Source organism: Monodelphis domestica, chromosome 5 (assembly GCF_027887165.1).
Source record: "Monodelphis domestica isolate mMonDom1 chromosome 5, mMonDom1.pri, whole genome shotgun sequence".
In the NCBI taxonomy this organism is placed as follows: domain Eukaryota; kingdom Metazoa; phylum Chordata; class Mammalia; order Didelphimorphia; family Didelphidae; genus Monodelphis; species Monodelphis domestica.
The window spans coordinates 25638059-25656954 of NC_077231.1; the positions used below are offsets into that span (position 1 = coordinate 25638059).

The 18896-nt window shown below is 61.1% G+C and overlaps 2 protein-coding genes across 3 annotated transcripts in view; both read right to left on the bottom strand.

Annotated features, from left to right (window-relative positions):
• Positions 1 to 519: 519 nt before the first annotated feature.
• NXPH4 (neurexophilin 4) lies at positions 520 to 12986 on the bottom strand. Of its 2 annotated transcripts, none has more exons than XM_007506227.3 (2): positions 12753 to 12986; positions 520 to 2279 (listed from the first exon to the last, which is right to left on the bottom strand). In XM_007506227.3, the coding sequence occupies exons 1-2, from the start codon at positions 12918 to 12920 to the stop codon at positions 1359 to 1361; spliced, it is 1089 nt and encodes a 362-aa protein (XP_007506289.2). In that variant the 5' UTR covers positions 12921 to 12986; the 3' UTR covers positions 520 to 1358. The 2 variants fall into 2 exon arrangements, with proteins under 2 accessions (XP_007506289.2, XP_056653790.1); XM_056797812.1 differs by lacking the exon at positions 12753 to 12986 and adding an exon at positions 10597 to 10845.
• A 3471-nt stretch (positions 12987 to 16457) lies between these two features.
• LRP1 (LDL receptor related protein 1) overlaps positions 16458 to 18896 on the bottom strand; it is a 114549-nt gene continuing 112110 nt past the window's right edge. Inside the window, exons 84-89 of the mRNA XM_056797815.1 lie at positions 17912 to 18086; positions 17642 to 17743; positions 17428 to 17489; positions 17155 to 17245; positions 16913 to 17057; positions 16458 to 16752 (exon numbers count right to left, since the gene is read on the bottom strand). Coding sequence (XP_056653793.1) covers positions 16612 to 16752; positions 16913 to 17057; positions 17155 to 17245; positions 17428 to 17489; positions 17642 to 17743; positions 17912 to 18086 — 716 coding nt within the window. The 3' untranslated portion in view covers positions 16458 to 16611. The remainder of the gene's footprint in view (positions 16753 to 16912; positions 17058 to 17154; positions 17246 to 17427; positions 17490 to 17641; positions 17744 to 17911; positions 18087 to 18896) is intronic.

Here is an 18896-nt window from a genome sequence, read left to right on the forward strand (position 1 = left end):
CTCCGATCTTCTTCCCTCCGTCTGCAGACTCAGCGCCCAGGAAATCACAGGAAGATCGATGGCTCCAGATGCCACAAACAGTGGCCCCGCTGCCCCAGCTTGTATGACTTGCTAGTTGGGACGGAGCCTGATGGATTGTCCGCACCTTCCTTGTCGCCCAGGCCCTCATTCTGCTTTCTAGATCCCGGCCACAACAGTTATTAGCACAGATTGCTTTCTTCCTCCTTCTCCCATCCGGCCCATCCCTGCCTAGTCTCACAGATATTTCTTCCCATTGCAGTCAGTGTCTCCCCCACCCTGGAATCCCGCCCCGGGAGCTGGAGCTCTCGGATCTTTCTGGGCTTCTCCGTGGGCCACTCTGCCCTCAGCCTTCTCTTTTCAGAGCCGGATGCCCCACCCCCCAGACTCATTTCTCCGGATTCGCTCATTCCCGGAGTTCGGAAGGAGCTGGCCAAGGTGGCCATCATGGCTGCCCTCCTCCCCAACTCCAGCCACTCTAGAAAGGGCTCACGGACACTCGGGTTGGGTTTGACTTTATTTTCTTCCCTTTATATCTGCGGTTCATTGTAACTGGGGGGGGGGGGAGCATAGAAAAATAAGAAGCAGCGGCGACGAGGGGCAGAATGGGGCTGGACGACATGGCCCCTCGAAGGAGGGGAGTGGTGGGGCAGAGCACGGGGCCAGGAGCCCTCCAGCTCTCATTTTGTCCTGCTCCGGCGGGGGGGGCTTGGGTGCTCAAAGAGAAGTGAATGGGTAGAATAAAGGATCAGGCAGAATCAAGGTCGGGGCTAGACGGTCCAAGGGGCGGCCAGGCACTATAGGGGGCCCGGCTACTAGGAGGGAAGAAGAGAATAGACATCTGCGGGGGGAGGGCTGGAATTCCAGGGAGCTGGGTCATTGGGGCTGGGGAGAGGCTGTCGGCCAGAGTGGGCGCAGGGCCGGGGGAACAGAGACCCCCGCGGGGCTGCCTCCTTTCTCCCCCCCACCTTTGGCCATTTGAAGGTGGCTAGGAAGGAGGAGTTGGGGACTGCCGGGAAGGAAGCTGCGCTGGAGGAGGACTGAAGCAAGGTGAAGTCCCTGGGATGCTGGGCATCCAGCCTGTTCCAAGGTGGAAGAGGAAATCTTAAGAGGCGATCCATGGGAGAGAGCAACAGGGTCAGTGGCCGGTCTGGTGGGCCTCCCCAGTGTCCTTCCGCCCTCCCCAGGATGCTCCGGGCCCTCTCCTGCCCTTACTGACCCAGGAAGCAGCGGGGGGATGGAGGAGGTGCGTGGGTGGGGGGCGCCGGGGCAGCCTTGTTCCGGGAGGGTTAGGTGTGAGGGAAGCCGAGGGCAGCGGGGCGGCGGGAATGGGGCAGCTACTAGCCGAAGTAGGGGTGCTCGCTCTGGAAGTTGTAGTCCGGGCACACCTTCTGCACCAGTTTGTAGTCAAAGCTGAGGAAGGAGACGAAGATGCAGATGACTTTGAAGGGCTTGGCGCAGAGCCACGCCGCCTGGCTCTGGGTGTGCTCCGTGAAACACACCTGCGACGGGTCGTAAAGGCAGGGCCGGTGCTTCCGAGCCCGGTTCGTCTTCTCGTACTCCACGTGGCAATTGAAGGCCCGCGACTCCTTAGCCCCGGGGACTCCCAGGGCCCCCCCTAGGGGCCCCGCCAAGGCGCCCCCGAGGGCCCCTCCCAGGCTTCCCCCCGATGGCATGCCCAGCGATCCCCCCGCAGGCACTCCCAGGGGAGCCCCCCGGCCCGGAAGGGCGGCTCCCTCCAAGGCCAGAGTGGACTGCAGGGGGTGAGGCGACGGGCCGGCAAGCAGCACACCCCCGAACTCTACGAGCTTCGAGGGAGGCACTATGCTGACGCTCAGGTTGCCCAGGCTAGAGGAATTGTGCCGGAAGTAAACGCTGAAGGTGCCGTTGACGTGATCCACGATCTTGCCCGTGACTAGCAGCGAGAATTTGAGGGTGTGCACCCGGAAATAGAAGTCCCCCCAGCCAAAGATCTTCTTGGCCCTGGCGGCCTTGACCGACGGCTTCCTCTTGGTGCGCTGGGCAGGGGGAGCCAAGCCGGGCCCGGCCCCGCCAGGCCCTCCGGCCCCGGCCCCGGCCCCGGCCCCGGCCCCGGTGTAGTTAGTTGGCAAGGCCCAATTCCAGGTTTCGGCTGCGCCGTAGCCTTCCGAGGATCGCGGGGCCTGGAAGAGGCGGCCTGGAGAGGCCGCTCCAGCTCCAGCCGCAGGGCGCAGCTCCAGATACCTCGGGGTCCGTGACACGGGCAGTTGGGCACTGGAGGCCTGAGGGGGGTGGGGGAGACAGAAGGACACACAGAGAGACAGAGACAGAGACAAAGACAGAGAGGAGGTTTGGGGAAGGGATCCAGGAGCCCGTCTTCCGACCCCCGTGCCCTTCTTCCCATGCAGGGCCCTTCCCTTTCCCAGAACGGTCGGGGAACATTAGACAGTGCCTTTGTTTCCCTCTCCTTGGATCTCTGACTTTCCTAAGCTGTGCCCCCTTGGACTCCCCTTCCGTCCTCTTCCCCCGCCTTCCCTTTCTGGAGGAGAGAAGAGGGTTTGTGGGGAGAAAGCTAAACAGGGCAGAAGGACAGGGAGGGGGTGGGGGTGAGGCAGGCTGCCTGGCACGGGCAGTTCCATCTGTGGCCCCCGTGCCTGCTCATTAATCAGGGGCGGGGGGGAGGCAGCAATCCATCAAAATCCCGAGGTAGTCCCCGGGGAGGGGGCAGGAAACTGAGACTCAGCAACTCAGGCCCAGGCCAGATGGGGCTGAGCCGGGAGGAGGGCCGAAGAGGCCCGCCCTGGGCTGCCGGTGCTGCCTGAGTACATCCTTGCCCCGGCAGAGGGGGGTCGCTGTGGAGCGCGAGCTGGAAGCGAGCTCCAGGCGAGGCTTGGAAGGCTGCCCCCCACCGGGGTTGGGGGACGTGGCCTGTGGTGGGGGGCTGAATTCCTACACCCACTGAGCCCGAAAAAGACCCCATTCACCCCCCCCCCCCATGCTGCCCCTGTCGAGCCAGGGGTAGGGGGCTCTTGCTCCAAGGGGCTTGCAGGGTAGGCGGTAGGGTCCTGCTCCCAGCCCCCACCTCGGCCGCCCCCTGGCTGGTACCCCGCCTCCCTCTCTCCTCCTGCCTGTCTCTCAGTGTCTCAGGTGGCGGCCGATCCGGTGAGACAGCGCTGGCGCGAGTACAAGATGGATCGAGAGGCGGGAGCGGCCGGGCCAGGCCCGGGCCATCAATTATCCGGGGGCGGAGGCGGAGTGTGGGGGAGCGGGAGAAGAGGGTGCAGGGAATGAAGGAGATGAGGAGAGAGCGAGAGGGAAGAAATATGGAGATGCTGGGAGGCTGGGGAATCGGGAAGGAGGGAGGGTACCGTGCGTGTCTACACTGGCTCGAACTGAGAATCCAACAGCGGGCACTGGGCGGTTGCGGGGGCGGGGTGGTGTATCCCTGTGTATTCACTGTCCTTGTGCACAAAAGGTGTTGCGGGACTGTGCACACACCACGTGTGAACTCTGGCTGTTTGTCCACGCCGAGTGGGGACACCCCAGGTCGGGGCCAGGGACCTCAGGGGCCTTGGCATTGGGGGGCGGGGAGCCTCAGAGGAGCTGGAATCTCTGTCTAGCCGCCGCCGCCGCCGCCGCCGCCGCCTCAGTCCCCGCAGCGCTGCGATCCCGGGTTATTAATGCCGCCGCCGCCTGCTCATCATACATATTTATCGCCCCCTCCCCTCCGCCCATCCCCCAGCCTTGCCCAGGTCCAGGTGAGGGGGGCGAGGGGCGGCTAGGACGTAAGAAGCAGACACCGAGGGCTGAGCAGAGGAACGAGGAAGGCCCAAAGACGAGGAGAAGCCCTGGGGCTGAGGGGGAGCGGAGGAGCCGACTCTGGGCCTGGGGAGTGGGGTGGGAGCGAGGGAAGATGGGGGAACTAAGCCTGTGGGAGCTCTTTGGTGTACGAGACGAGACTGGGAACCAGGGCCGAGCCAAATGGAGGTGCGATTGGGGAACCCTTCGGGCTGGAAGAGGGGCAGCCAAAAGGCGCCAGCCCCTACCTGTGCCCAGGCTTCTGCCCTGCGGAGAAGCCCAGAGTTCCCCACCCCTCACCCCCTCTCTGCTGACCAGACAGCAGATGAGAGAGGCAGGCTAGAGAGTAGAGACTTCGGTCCCCGAACACTCCGGCCTCGGGTCGGACTGCTTCTCTTCTAGGACCATCCAGGTCACATTTCATCCCTTACCCCTCCCAGCTCCTCCCCGATTCCCTCCCCTGCTCCTTGCCCCTCTCAGGGTTCTAGGTGTACCATGATACCCACCCTCAATACAAGTCCTGCCTTTCTGGCCGGCCTAAGGTCTTCCCTCTCCTTACAGGGAGGAAGGAACTCGGGCAGGTCTTTGCCAGTTCCTCAGACACCCGCTCAGCTGAAATGGGGGTGGGGTGGGAACTGGCGATGGGGGTGCTGAGACAGCGGTGAGGGGGTGTCTGAAAGCCGCTTGTCCATCCTTCCTTCCTTTCCCACCCGGGTGCCTGATCCTAGACAAATTGCTGTTTCGCCTTCTCTGATCCCTGCAAATCCCGTGGCTCCGGTTCTCTTTCCCCCTCCCCATTCACTGCGGGAGTCTGAAAGATGAAAGTGGGCGGGTGTGCTGTGTGGGTGTGGGCGTGGGTGGGCCCTGACCGACCGTGGATGGTGGGGAAGGGAAGTGACCTGGGCGGAGGAAGGGTCTATCAGGGAGGAAATGAGACAACACGATGAAATAAAATCGGTTTCCTCTAGGTCTTCAAGTGTCTTTTTCAATTTCAACCCCCACCCCTTGATGTCTGACCCTTTGGATCCGAGTCTGGGGCTCTAGTTCTCTCTGACTTTGTCTGTCTGCGTCTCTGTCTGTCCCCGTTCTCAACCTCTCTCCCTCCCTCTCCTCTTTTCTTTCTCTCTCTTTCTCCCTGCCTCTGTCTCTCTTCCTTTTTCTCTCTTTCTGTCTCTCCCTGTCTCTCTCCTTTCCCTCCCTCTCTCTGTCTCCCTCCCTCTCTTCTCTCTCTGACTCTCTCCCCCTTTCCTCCCCTTTCTCTCTCTCCTTTTCTTCCCTTTCTCTCTTTCTAACCCTAACCCTCCCTTTCTCTCTCTCCCCTCTCCCCCTTTCCCCATCCCCTCTTCCTTTCTCCCTCCCTTTCTCTTTTCTCCCCTTTCTCTCTCCCCCGTCTCTCCCTCCCTCCCTCTCTTGACACTCCTGCCACCTCTTTTTGTTGGTTGGTTTCTGTATGTCTCAGTGTCTCTGTCTGTCGATCTCTCCCTGGATTGATGGCGTTGCCTGTCTTCTATGGGGCTCAGAGAGACACAGGTTGCTCCCAAGGCCAGACCCAGGGATGCCTGGATGCGGGAAGCTCCCGGTGACGCCCCTGGGCCTGGGCGGCTTTCGGATGAGGACTAGGGCTCCCTTGACTGACTCCAGTGGGGAATGGGGCAGTTTGTCTAGAAGTGTGGAAGTGAGGGAGGCAAGTGGGGAAGTGGCGGAGGGGGCGAGCATTCGCTGAGGCTTCGGTTTAATTAAGCTAATTGGGCGCGGTGACATTTGCAGAGGGGAGAGGCGAGCGTGGTTGACAGCGCGGGGGGGGGGGGGGAATAGGGAAGGAGAAGCCTGTCTTCACCAGTCTCGAAGCCTTGGGCCGGCGGGGGCGGGGAGGAGAGCCGGACTACAAGCCGAAGTGGTTCATTGAATTGGGGCTGGCTGGAGGCGGAGGGGGGCCCTCCATCCCACCTCCTTGGGTCCCCAGGGCAAGCAGTCGAAGTGTAAGAGAGAAAGGGCTTCCATGGAAGCGTTAGCAAGGAATGTTGACAGGAAAGGTGGAGGGCTGAGGAGGCTTGGGGTGTGAGAGAAGCTCGAGGCCCCCCGGGGCATTAGAGAGGGGGAGCACCCCCAAACCCTCCTCCCCCAGCAGGGTCCCTTCACTCCCCAAAGAGCGTGAAGCAGGGAGAAGAGGCGGGGAGCCCTCGGATTTTGCTGTCGGTCAGAGCCCGAGGGACGGCTGGGTGACTCCTGGGGTCCCTTTTCTGGCTATTGCCCATAAATAAACCCTTCCCTGCTCGTCAAGGGGCCAAGTGCGGAAGGGGACAAGGAAATTGGCTCAAGTGGGAAAGGTGAGAGTCGGCTTGAGGGCTTTTGGAGAAGTCGGTGCCCCCCCAGCCGCATTGCAGGGATCCCCCCTCCCGTCCCCACCTTGTCCCCAGGCGAGATCAGCTGAGAAGCGCTGGGACAGTAGCCATCCCACAGTTGGGCGATCTGGCTCAGGACCGGGATGGCCTCAGCTTGGCCGGGAGAAAGGAGGCCCAAGCTGAGAGCACACGCACGCACACAGCCGGCTCTCCATCCTCCGGGCCCTGCTAGGACAGGACGAGCCGGACAACTGGTGGCAGTGCAGAGTGCGTGTGCCATTGGAGGTCAGGGTGTCCTGAAGAAGGCGCCTCGCCTTAGTCACGCAGCGTGGGCCGGGGGTAGCGAGGGTGGGCAGCTCAGGGCCTCGGGGGGACAGAGAGGGGGCACCCATCACTGGGTGGGCGGAGGGGCAGGAAAGGGTCGACCCCGGAGCCTCTACTTTGATCAGAGGCTTTCGAGAAGGCTTTTCTGCTCCTTTCCCTGCGGGGTCTTCTCCCCACCCATGGTGCCCAGAAGCGGAGTGACCTCTCTTCCTAGCCTCCAGAATCGAACTGGCAGCTGGCCTGGATGGGGCGAAGGGGGTCCACAGCTCGCTAATCTGTCCCCACCCTGCAAACTCGGTACAAGGCGAAGGCTTGGGAGGCTTCCCAGAGGTCTCGACTCTTGCTTCCTGATGACCTTGGGAGAGGCCTGGGCCTGGGGGGAGAAGGAAGGACCCCAGGCTGCGGAGTGTCTCCCCTCACCCTTCTTTCCCTTCCCTTCCCCCCAGCCCGTCTCCCGGGCCGCAGCGCAGGGCTCACCGCTATCTGAATTTTGATTTTATTTTATATTTTATTTCCTTGCTTCCCGGAGCGGGTGCCCCCCGGGAGCGGTCCGCCCCCCCGCTCTCGCCCCCCCCCCAGCCCCGCGCCTCACTTTATTATTGCAATAAATGTGTCTATAAAGGAGCCGGCTCCGGGGCGCGGGGCTGGGGGGGGAGCGGGGGGCAGGGATGTAATTTCCCGAAGCAGGAACCCGAGGCCGGCGAAGCGGGGTGGGGGTGGGGGAGGAAGGTGTTGGGGAGAGGGAGAAGGGAGGGGCCTGGAGTGGGGAAAGGAGCCTCATCAATTTCCACAGCCCTGGAGCACGCTCTCCCCCATCAGCAGCCCCTCTTCTCCCGGCGCTCAGCTCCTCGCTCGCTCGCTCCCCCTCCGGGCCCGTCCCTCGCTCTTTTCCCTCGCTTTCTCGCCGGTGCCGGGCTCTGGTGCCCGCTATTCCTTCGGGGGCCTCGCAGAGCCAGCCTCTGCCCCATCTATTCCGCTGCCCCTCACCTCCTGATTTCAGTTCCCCGCCTTCCCTTCCCTGTTCCAAGACGCGACGTTCCCTCGTCGCAAGCTCTGGTCACAGGGCGCCCGCCGACCGAAGCCGGTCGCTGCCCGGCTCGCTTTCCTCCCCGCCGCCCTGGCCCCAGCTGCGGCCCCAGATTACCCCAAATCCCTGTGCGCTGCTCCCTTCTCGAGACAGGGCTACGCGTGTTTAAGTGGCCAAGCCGGAGATTAGTAGGGGACCGCGAGGGCTGGAAGAAAGGGGGAAGCCAGGCCACTGGGGGCGGCGGGGGAGTGGAGGGAGGGAGTGGGCAGGGGGGCGGTGGCGCCCGGGTTGTAGCGGGACACATTTCCTCGAGGCCTAGGCTCTTGGGTTCTGCCGGGTAAATGCACCTTCTTCCCACTTCCATCCCACTCTTCGTTTCCAAGGCTGGGGAGTCCCGGCAAGCCTCCACTCCTCCGCTCCCTAAGCTAATTAGTAATTAGTGATTAGTGATTAGTTCCTATCGATCCTGCCCCTCCCCATTTCCCTGCGGGTGGGCTTCTCCCAGAGGCGGCTTCATTTGCCTGAGGAGAGAGGAGGGAGAGAGAAAGGCAGAAAAAGCCACCAAAATAGAGAGAAATGGAAAGGCAGCCCGCGAGTAAGGAAAACAGATTCGGAGAGAGATAGAAGGGGAGGAGGAATCCAGGAGAGACAGTCACCGCACAGATAGGCGGCTGAAGGAATGGAAAGTGAAAGAGACAGATGGATAAGGAGAAAGAGACAGATAAAAGAGAGATAAAGGAGGGGGAAGAGAAAGAAAGATGGGTCCGAGACAGGAGATTAGGCGGAGAGGAGAGAAGAAAAGGGCAGGAAAGATAAGGGCGAAGGTTGGGGTTTAACAGGCCACCAAAGGCAGATCGAGAGAGTGGTTCGATAGCTGGCGGGGCCTCCCCACACGGTTCATCCCGGTTGTCCTGGCTTGTGATCTGGGCTTGCCCCCCCCCCCCAACCCAACAACCCAAGGGCATTTAGGCATGGATCCCCAGTCTGACAGTCGCTGGCAGGGGCCCAAGATCTCCTCTCTCCTCACACTTAGCCATGGAGACACGGATCCACACAAGGAGATGAACAGCCGTGGCCCCAGCTCCACACACATCCTCAGACAGCCAGGTACAGACACTGACGGTGTACACACACACACACACACACACACACACACACACACACGGGGGGGGGGGGGCGGCGCACAACACACAATCATTTTCACTCTCTCACTCTCCCTAAGTCTGGGCCAGATGTTCCATTTCCCTTGGGGGGAAGGAAATTAAAGCAGTTTGGTCAGCTGGGGGAGTTTGATTAAGGGAGGGAAGAGTTGAGGGGGGAGGGGGAGCACGAGAGGGGCCGAGGGCTGCTCAGCCTCTGGGACTAGGGACTCCAGAGCTCCAAGAGTCCCCATCACTCCCTGTTGAACCCGAGTTCCAGCCAGGTGGGTTTGTTAGTCAGAGGTACCAACCCCCAGCTCTTGCCACCCCAATGGCTTTAGTGGGGACCCATGCAACCCAAAAGCCTTTTCCTGCTTCTCTGACCCTGAGGATTGGGTGGGCTCCCATTGCCTCTGTTCAGTTGCTCCCCCTTTCTTTCTGGAATCTGGGATGGCGTGGGGGAGAGAAAAGGGACGGGGAACTGAGGCAGCATTAGAATGTAACTCACCCCCAGTCCCCTTTCGGCCTCTTCCCCCCCCCCCCAAGGTCAAACGGAATCTGAGGAGGAGCCTGAGTTCTTGGCTACTCCTCAGCCCTAGCCCCTGGCAGCGGGTGAGACGAAAGGGCTCATAAGAATGGGGGGGGGGGGTGATGAGCTGCCCTCGCTCCCATGATCAGCCCACACTCTGTTCCCCAAAATACCCCGAGAGAAATCCCAGGCTTCCCCAAGGAGATTCCTCCCTTTATCTTCCTTTCCTTTTCCTAACAGGAGGCCATCAACAGCTGTGTGGAGAGCCAGAACTGATAGAGGGGAAGGACCAAAGAGGGGGACACCGAGGCTGACTGGCTGGGTGCTGGCTACACCTCCACTTCCCCTCGAACCCAAAGCCGGAGCTAGTGGGGCAGGTCAAAAAGGACTCAGAAGACTCCTCAGATAAGGCTCCGCAGACACAACAGCAGCATCCCCAGATAAACATTTGGGAGGAAACACACACATGTAGCCCAGGAATCCTTTCCAAGCACACACGTCCCCCAAATGCACACACACCGCAGAGACAGGCCCAGGGGGTTGAGGGGGAAAGCCACTTCTGTTCCCAAACGCCCCCCAAGAGCAGGGGCACGACGAACCACTTTGAGACCCGCTCCACGCAAGGACGTCCCCTCGGAGAGCTCACACCCCACACGTGTGCTCACACTCAGGAGCTAAGGAGGGGGACAGCTGTCAGGCTTCTGGACCTCCACGGCAGGGGGCACGCCGCCCCCAGCCCCCAACCCGGCGAGGCAGGGCAACGTAGTGGGGAGCTCTCCAGTCCATTTAGGAGGTTGTGTACCAGTGTAGAATTGTGTGTGAGCTTGGAAGCGGGGGATGCCGTGTGTGGGGAGCTGACATTGTGTGTGTGTGTGTGTGTGTGTGTGTGCAGATCAGGGTACCTACACGGTAACAGAACCCACATCATGTGTTCTGGAGAGAGGAATAGGGGAAATGGCCAAGGCGAGCCACGGCCAGACCAAAGGGAGAGGGATAGCGACAGAAAGGGGACCGAGAGACATCGACCCTGTCTCTGGCTCGCTCGCCGCCACATTCGAGTTGTGTCCCTGACACGCTCCCTTCACCCTTTTCCGGAGGAGCACTCGGGGGTCTGACCCTTCTCCCAGGCCCCCGCCCACACAAACTTGTTCGGGAGGAAGCGCGGGTCCGCGGGCACCGGGGTCTTTTTGTCAGCCCGCCGCCACCCACAGCACCCACTCCCCAAGGCTCCCAGATGCCGCGCAAAGTTAGATCCCGCCGGGATGGGGGATGGGGGTAAAGGGGACCGGCGCGGCGCAGAGGAATCGCTCTTCTCCGTGGACCCAGGAGTCCGAGACAACCCCCTGACGCTCAGCTTTCCCCAGGGCCCTGGAGACCCAGACTCCTGGGTCCCCAGCCCTTTTCCCCGCCCCCTCCTCCCAGAGCCCCCGCCCCCCCTACCTTCCGCAGGAACCAGGGACTGAGAAGCAGGGCCAGCCATCCAGGGAACAGCCGCATCTTTCCGGGGCTCAGGGGTGGGAGTGAGGACTGGGGCGGGCTAAGCAAGCACCCCAGGGGGACAGTCCCCAGCTGTGGGCGCCGGGGACCAAGGAAGAAGGAAGATAGGGAAGGAGAGGAAAAGAGCTGAGCGATGGACCTGGGGAACTGAGCGCAGGAGAGGGAAGGAAAGAGATTGGGGGGAGAACGGTCGGGGGGGGGGGGTGGAGAGGGCGGGGGGAGAAAGTTCAGTCTGGCACCCGGGCGGGGGGGGCGGGACTCTGGGTCCCACCAATCCCGGGCCGCGCCCTCCACACCCCACCTCCCCCTCCCCGCGTTCTGCGGGGAGGGGGGGGTGACGAGAGAAGGTGACTTTCACCCCTCCTCTGTCTGGAAGCCACGCCCCGAGGCCACTAGCGGAGGACCACGCCCCCTCCCTCCAGGACCACGCCCCCCGCCTCAGGCCCTAGGACCCCCTTGGACTTCCTCTCCTTGAAGAAAAGAGTGGAGCCTAGGGTGCTTGGATGCTAGCGAGTTAGGGCTCTGGGACTCTTCTTTTGAGGGTGCTGAAACAGCAGCGAGCTTGGAGGACAGGGGCATTTCGTGCTCGGGCATGGGTGGCAATGAGCTTCCAGAGAGAGAGTGTCTCACTGCGGGAGAGCAGGCAAAGACCTTGGGAACACCGAGAAGACAGGCATATTCAGGGCTCAGATCGCGTGCCCTGGATGGCCTGGGGCATGGCCTGGTGGCTGGCAAGAAGAGGGTGACCAAAAGGCTTTCAGAGAGGCGGGGAGAGGGTGGAGGTTAGCCCGCCACAAGAGGGGCTGCGAAGTGACTCCAAGTGTGTCCTCAGAGCCTGGAGAGGAACTGGGGCCATAGAGGACGAGGGCCAGCCTGGGCAAGGGAGTCAGGGCACGCCAGGAGTCCCACTGGGTGTCGAAGGTGGCAAAGGCTTGTAGGGGAGCTGAGCCCGGGGAAGCGGGGTGGGCCTGGTGTGGCCCGAAGGACGAGGAGGGGGAAGAAGATTGGTCTGGTCCTCAGGGGCAGGACTTGAGGGGAGGGTGGCCCTGCCCGAGCCGTTTGTCAGTCCTATTGACAAACGTGACGGGGTTTCCGCCAGTGATCAATGATTCTCATCTCCTGGCCGAATGAGCCACCGGGCCCTCATCCATCCCCGTCAGCGCCCGTACCGCCGCCGCCGCCGCCGCCCGAGGCCCCCCTCCCAGAGCTGTCCCGTGGCTTCCCCGGACGCAGGCCCTTCTCCGCCTCCTGGCTCCTTCCCTCTCCCGGATCCCCAGGCCCAGCCCCACCACGACTCTGGGCTTCCTGACTCCACTGGCTCCCAATCCAAGACCCCCAGACCTCCTCCAGTCTCCCGAAGCGGGCAGTGCACGGGCCCGCAGCCTCGGTGCTGCCCCCCATAAAGCAGACCCCTAATTCTTTGGGAAAGCCTCCTTCAGCTCGGATCCCCTCCCTGCCAGGGCGCTCTCCCCCCTTCCCCTCCTCCTGCCCCCGCTTGTCAGCCGTCTGCCTCGGCCCCTGTCTGCCTCTCTGCCCCCGGCTGTCTCCCCCTCTCCCGACCCAGGCTTTCTCTTCTCTGCCCGCGGTGTCGCCAGCTGTCAGCTGTTGCTATGCACTGAGGCTGAGATATGACCGAGCCCGAGACAGCGACAGACAGAGACAAACAGAGATGCGCAGACAGAGACGGACGTCGGAGCCCGGGAGGATCAGCGAGCCCGAGCACAGACCGCCACCTAGGACGCCTGCCCGCCTAAGGTGGGCAGGCACAGCCAGAGACCGAGAAAAACAGGCGGGGAGGGACAGTTCTGCCCTCGGAGACCCTTGGGCAAGTCTGGAGCCCAGACCCGGGAAGTGAGGCCCCCCCCGAGGGTTGGCGGGGCCGAAGTAAGGCTCCAGGTGGCCGCTAGGGGCAGGTTCTGGAGGGCGAAAGTCATCGTGTGCAGTCCCCTGCCTTCGCACTCCCACCCTCCCGGATAAGGCTCCAATATCTGAAATTGCGTTCTCTGGGGACGCCCGAGTTCCTGACGCTCTCTGCCAGGCCAGAGCTCTCCCCAGGACTGTTGCTCGAGCTCCAGCCTGGGTTGTTGCTCCTTTCTCACCTTCTCTCCCTCCTGCTGCCTCTGCCTCCTTCTCGTCTTTCGCCTTCTCTGGCCTGGGTTAGTGAACAGAAGGGCTCCGCTGGCTCGGTTCAGAAATACTGCCTCGGACCCGGACGGAGTGTGTGTGTGTGTGTGTGTGAGTGTGTGTGTGTGTGTGCGTGTGTGCATGTGTGTTTGTGTGGAGGGGGTGGGAGCCCCGGATGTGGAGGGCGAGTCAGCTTCGCCCAGAGCCCCAGGCCTTCCCCCCTCCTGCCCCTCCCCCCTCTTCCAAACTGCCTGGTAGCTTCGGGCAGCGCGACAAGCGGAGAATCAGGCGGCTCCCCGGGGCCGGGTACCAGGTGTGCGCCTGGCACTGTGAGGGCTGCCAAAGCCTCTGGCAGCTGGAAGAGGCTGCCGGGCCAGTCAGCCCCCGCCCCCCAGAAGGGGAGCAGCGGATCGGGCTTGGAGGCACCGGCTGGACGCGGGTGCGGATTCGGCCCGGGGAGGGCTTCTCCCCGATTGTGAAGACTGCTGGAGCGGGGCAGGAAGGGGGCGGAGGCCTAGCGGGGGGCTGGTGGCCGGGGAGGAACCGAGGGAAGTTGAGCCGGGGCGGGGTGGGGCGGAAGGGGCTTGTGGTGGGGCCTCGGGTCGGGGGTGGGGGGAGGGCGGAGCGGGGAAGAGTCAGGCAGGAGAAGGGGGAGCGTGCCTGGGCGGGGGGCGCTGGGCCCCAGTCTACTAGTTCTTTGTGGAGAGAATCTGGACGCCACCTGGCGGCCATCCTGCTCCCCGCTTTCCCCCTTCCTCGCTATTGAGGCGGGGCCCCCACCTGAACCCCAGTCTGCCTCAGCCAGGACGGGGCGCTTGGGGGAGGCTGTCGGGGGTCGAGTGGGGGGGGCTCCAACATCTCTGAAATTGTACACTTTGGCTTGAGCTTTGGGAAGAGACTAGAGGTGGAGATGGGAGAAAGGGGGGTGGTGGCAGGAGCCCGGGCTCCAGTTCTTTAAGGAGAACTCCACCGCCCCTCTGGCTTTAAGTGGGCCTTCTGGGGAGCCGGGGGCACCTACAAGGAGGACAGAAAAGCTGAGCAGGGCCTCAGGGCAGCCTCTCTGGGCAGGTTGGAAGCCGAAGCCAGAGCTCCTTCCCTTGGTGACTGAGGAAATGTCCCAGGCCAGGTGGGCAAGCAGCATTCTGCTGACAAGTATTTGCATGTTCAGCCCAGGCAACAAACTCTGGGCTCCCCTTTCCCAGGGAGACTTGAATTCCAGGCAATCCTGCTTCTGAAGAGCCGGGGGACCTTGGGTCAGTCACTTCCCTTCACATTCTTCACTTGCAACAGGACCAAGCCCCATTTGAACGTTCAAGATTCCCCTTATTTCTAAGCTGCCCCCCTCCTTGGAGTCTGTCAGTCAGCTGCCTGGCCACAAGCTGGGGTGGACCTTTGCTCCCAAGGGCATATCTTCATTTCTGGTAAACCAGTAACTAGATGGTCTACAAGGTGCCCAGTTTATGGGGGGGGGGCATAAAAATGGTTCCTTTATATTATACCTTCTGAAAGTACAGCCCCTTATAAGCACTGATTCTTCTGGGACAGAAAATCCCAGGCCTCTCCCTAGTGGACTGATGAGAAAATGAAGGCTCAAGACAATGACTTGCCCAGAGTCACCCAGTGCAAGTATAATGGGAGTATTTGCTTCAAGAGATCCTTTTTTAATGGAGAGGGGCAAAGGCAACTCTTCCCACTCCAAAGGAATTCATTTCTCACAATGGGATTTCTTTCTAGGTGGGGGAGAGGAGTGAGTGAGCTCCCCACCACCAAAGATTAGCATCTGTGGTCAGGGAGACTGCAGAGGGCCAGTGTCATGCCAGAAGAGGTAGTAGACAACTCCTGCCCTTGATAAGCTTACAGCCCAGTAGGAGGGAACAGGAAGACACCCAAAGAACTATTATTCTGGGGAGAAGAGAGCGAGGAGCACATTGTATTCTGGCAACAGCACCAAAGAGAGGGCTGGCTCTGGAATGCCGAGGACCTGGGGTCCCTTCCAGCTCTAGAACCTTTCCTTTCTAAGCGCTCTTCCCTGTAAAGTGGCTCAGACTAGATGACCTTTCTGGTTCCTTTCCAGCTCCTAAGCTACGCTAGACCATGTGGTCCCCACTTCATCTTTCAGATGAGGAAACTGAGGTGGAGGGAGATGGTTTGCCCGCAGTCACACAGATAGCAAGTGGGACATGGTGCCAGCAAGGTTTAGACCAGACCCTGGGCAAGATGGGCCCACGCCTGGGCTGGGTAAAACAATTCCTTTTGGTTGGTAGAGGACGAGTTGTTTCAGATGAATTTTCGGTGAGCTCCCATTCAAACTCCGGGACTCTCGGCTCTGCGTCTATTTTCTTCCTCTTAGGGCATTTTCTCCCAAAGGGAACAGCATGGACAAAAGCAGAGAGAAGGGCCTTTTCTGTGTCTGGGGAGCACTAATGGTCCGGTTTGGCTGAAGGATAGCGTACAGGGAAGGGGAGATTTGGGCCACTGATTGGAATACCTGGCATTCGACCCCTGTAGGCAGTGGGGAGATACTGGAGCTTTCCGAGTCCTGAAATGAGGCAGTCCCTTCAGGGGTTTTGAAGATGAACCTGCCATTGGTGTGCAGGATGAATTGGCCCAGGGAAGAGGCATGGCGGGGAGATCCAAAGGGACACGAGAGCAATTGTGCAAGTGAGAGGTAATGAGGACCTGGACTAGAGCAGCCGAGGTGGGAATGGATGGGAGATAGTGCCGACATGCAATGGGCACAGCTCGGCAACCAATCGGCTGGGGTGGGGGTGGGGGGCACACAGAAACACAGGGAAGGGGCGAAGAAACCCAAAGAGGTTTCTGGCAACTGGGAGAATGGTGGCCCCAATGGCAGACTTCGGGAGAGGTGGGGAAGGTGTGCTTTTGAGGGGGAATGTGGGTAAATGTGGCTTCTTGGGGTTCGCAAGACCTTTGTGAAAATGCAGTTGGAAATGGAGTGCTCGAGCTTGGGCCAGGGCGTGGGGCTGGAATTAGAGGGAGCCTCGAGGAGCCCACCCAGGAAGGCGGGAGACAAGGCCAGAGGGGGGGCATGAGGCAGTTCTCTTCCTTTCCTCCCCTGAGAGAGAGGCCAATGGCAAGTCCCAGTTTTTTACAATTTTATTTATAACAATATCTGTGTTATTTAGTTGTAAAGGAATTCAGCAAAAATTATTAAAATGTTCGTACCCCCAAAACAGGGGCTGCCCACTCCTTCCCAGGGCACCCCAGGATGGCCTCAGCCCCACTAAGGAGTGCGGAGGGGCTGGTTCCCAAAGAAAATCCCCAACTGTGGGAGCCACAGTGATGGGAGGAGGGGGGCATCTGGGATGCGGGAGAGCTCTGTGGAGGCTGGGAGGCCTGGGGGAGGCTGGGACCACCCCCAAATAAGACTAGAAGTATGATTAGCTTTGATTTGGGCAGGGCCCCCTTCACCCCGACACGGGAAACGTTTCCTCCTCCCTCAGATTAGCCCTTGGGGACCTGGAGGCCAGGAGGGAAGGGGGTCTCACACAGGGCAGGATGGGGTAGCCGCTGGGATCTCTCCCCTGCCCCAACCCCCAGAACCCTCCCTGCCCCTCACCCCGGAAGGCAGCATTGGGGGTGGGGCAGGGGAAAGGGGGGGAGGACAACGGAAAGGAAATAACACTGCTCGCTCGCTCGCTCGCTCGCTCACTCACATATAAAAAGTAATTCCTTCATTTTTACATTTATACATCGGCCAGGGGGCCGGGTTTGGGGAGGGAGTACTCAGGTGAGGGGGGAGAGTTGAAAAGGATTTCTCATGGGAGGGGGAAGGTATCTCTGGAGTCCAGGCTGGGGCGGGGGCAGGGGCCCCTATGCCAGGGGGTCTCCCAGCTCATCCTCGAGCCCCCGGCCTAGCAGTTCCCGCTTCTCATCGGTGCTGGCCAGTGAGTGTCGGCTACCGTGGCCCCCCATGTAGAGGGTGGCATACACGGGGTTCGTGAAATTGGTGGGCTGTGGAGAACAGAAGGCAATCAGGGGGAGACCACCCCACCTCCACATCCAAGCTCTTGCCTCCCGCCTCCCCGGCCAGCACCCAGCTCATCCCCAGCCCTGCCATCTTCCGCCCCTAGGGGCCTCTGGGCTGCCCTGCCCTTCCCTCCCTCCTGCCTACCTTGTCGGGATCCAGAGCAAAGTCGGCATCCAACAGGCCCCCAACATCGTCTGGCTCCCCGCCCTCATACATCTTATACGTGGGGTTCCCAATCTCCACGTTCATGGCTCCGTTGGTCATGCGCTGGTGCTGGAAGCCCTTGGCCCTGGGGACGGACGTGGGCAGGGAATGAGTGCCAGGCAAACCAGGGAGGGGGGCTGGCAGGCTTCAAGGGCCCCCTGGCGCTCCCCTTCCGAACTCACCCCCGGACTCGGCGCTTGTACCAAAAGACAGTCCCGGCCACCAGGAGCAGCAGCAGCAACAGGAAGATGGGAATGAGGATGGAGGCGATACCTGGAGGGGGACGGAGACAAGCAGGGAGAGTCAGAGCCCTGCGGGGGGGGGGCCCGGAAGTGCCTGAGGGCTCGAAGGTGCCCCCTCTTCTCTGCCAGCTCTGCTTCTGCAGCCGCCTCCCTCCCCCTCAAGAACCCCTCCGGCTCACCACACCCTCCTCCTTCCCAATCCCCGAAACCTACGTCCAGGCTGGGATTCACTGGCTGACTGCTCGCACCGTGGGCCTGTGTTTGGGGAAAGGCACCTGCGAGGGAGGAAGGATGGATGGCACCCGCTGGCCCAGTCCTCCACGGCCCCAGAGACCCCCCTGGCCCGAGGAGGCTGGCTGTGGGGGCCAGTATGGGCGAGGGCGGCCACCCACGAGGAGAGGGGGCCCCTGGGGCTCCCGGGACTCACTGGCACTCTGGCATCTGTTTGCTGTTCATGGTACAGGAGCCTCCGTTGAAGCAGTGGCCATCGCAGGTGAGACAGCTGGGGGCCACCCGGCCATCAGAGCAGCTGCGGAGGGGGAAGAGTTAGCTGGGGTCCTGAAAGGGCCAGCTGCAGGGGCAGGGGCTGGGGGGCGGCACTAGGGAAGGGGCGCATGGAGGGTGGGATGGCAGGCCTGGGCCAGGATGGGGAGATACTGGAGGAAGGACAGCGGCCAAAAGCTCTCCCTTCACTCACTTGCAGCTGACGTCTCCACTCTGCCGAAGGATGGTACATGTCCCATCCAGGCAGCGGCTACATTTGTCCACCTGGCACTGTGGGCCCTCAAACTGGCCTGTGCATCGGCACAGCTTGGTGCCATCCGAGGCCATCTGGCACACGCCCTGGTTCTCACAGTAGTCAAAGCATTTCTCTGTGTGGGTCAGAGTCAAGGGAAGGGAGTGTGACGGGGGGGGGGGGGGAGAGACAGACAGAGAGAGACAGACAGACAAACACAGAGAGAGAGACAGACAGACAGACAGACAAACAGAGAGAGACAGAGACAGAGAGAGACAGAGAGAGAGAGAGACAGACAGACAGAGAGTCAGAGAGAGAGAGACAGAGAGAGAGAGAGGGAGAAAGAGACAGAGAGAGACAAAGAGAGAGAAAGGGAGGGAGGGAGAGATGATGGAGGGAGAGAGAGAGACAGAGAGAGACAGAGACAGACAGACAGACAGAGAGAGTCAGAGAGAGAGAGAGACAGAGAGAGACAGAGAGAGACAGAGAGAGGGGGGAGAGAGAGAGCAGAGAGAGACAGAGAGAGAGAGAGAGAGAGAGAGAGAGAGAGAATGATCCCATTATGCTCTTTCTTATCTCCTTCTCCCCCAGCATTGCCCAGCCTCCTCCCAGTAGCCCAAGAATTTCCCCATCTTCCACGTGCCACCCCAACCCCAGTTTAAGTCATTGCTTCCCCATCAAGGGCCTTTTTTTCTGCTTTCCCTTGTGCCACTGGCCTCCTCACTCACTACACTCCCAATGCCAGCCATTTTCACAGGCTGGCTTTCTCCCATGCCTGGGATGCTCCTCCCTCTTCATCTCTGCCTCCTGGCTTCCTTCAAAGCCCAGCTAAAATTCCCCCTTCTCCAGGAAGCTTCTCCCAGGCCTTCCCTCTTGGAGATTATCTCCAATTTCGCATGCCTAGATCTTGTTTGTAACCCAGTAATTTCATGGTGCCTTCTCCAAT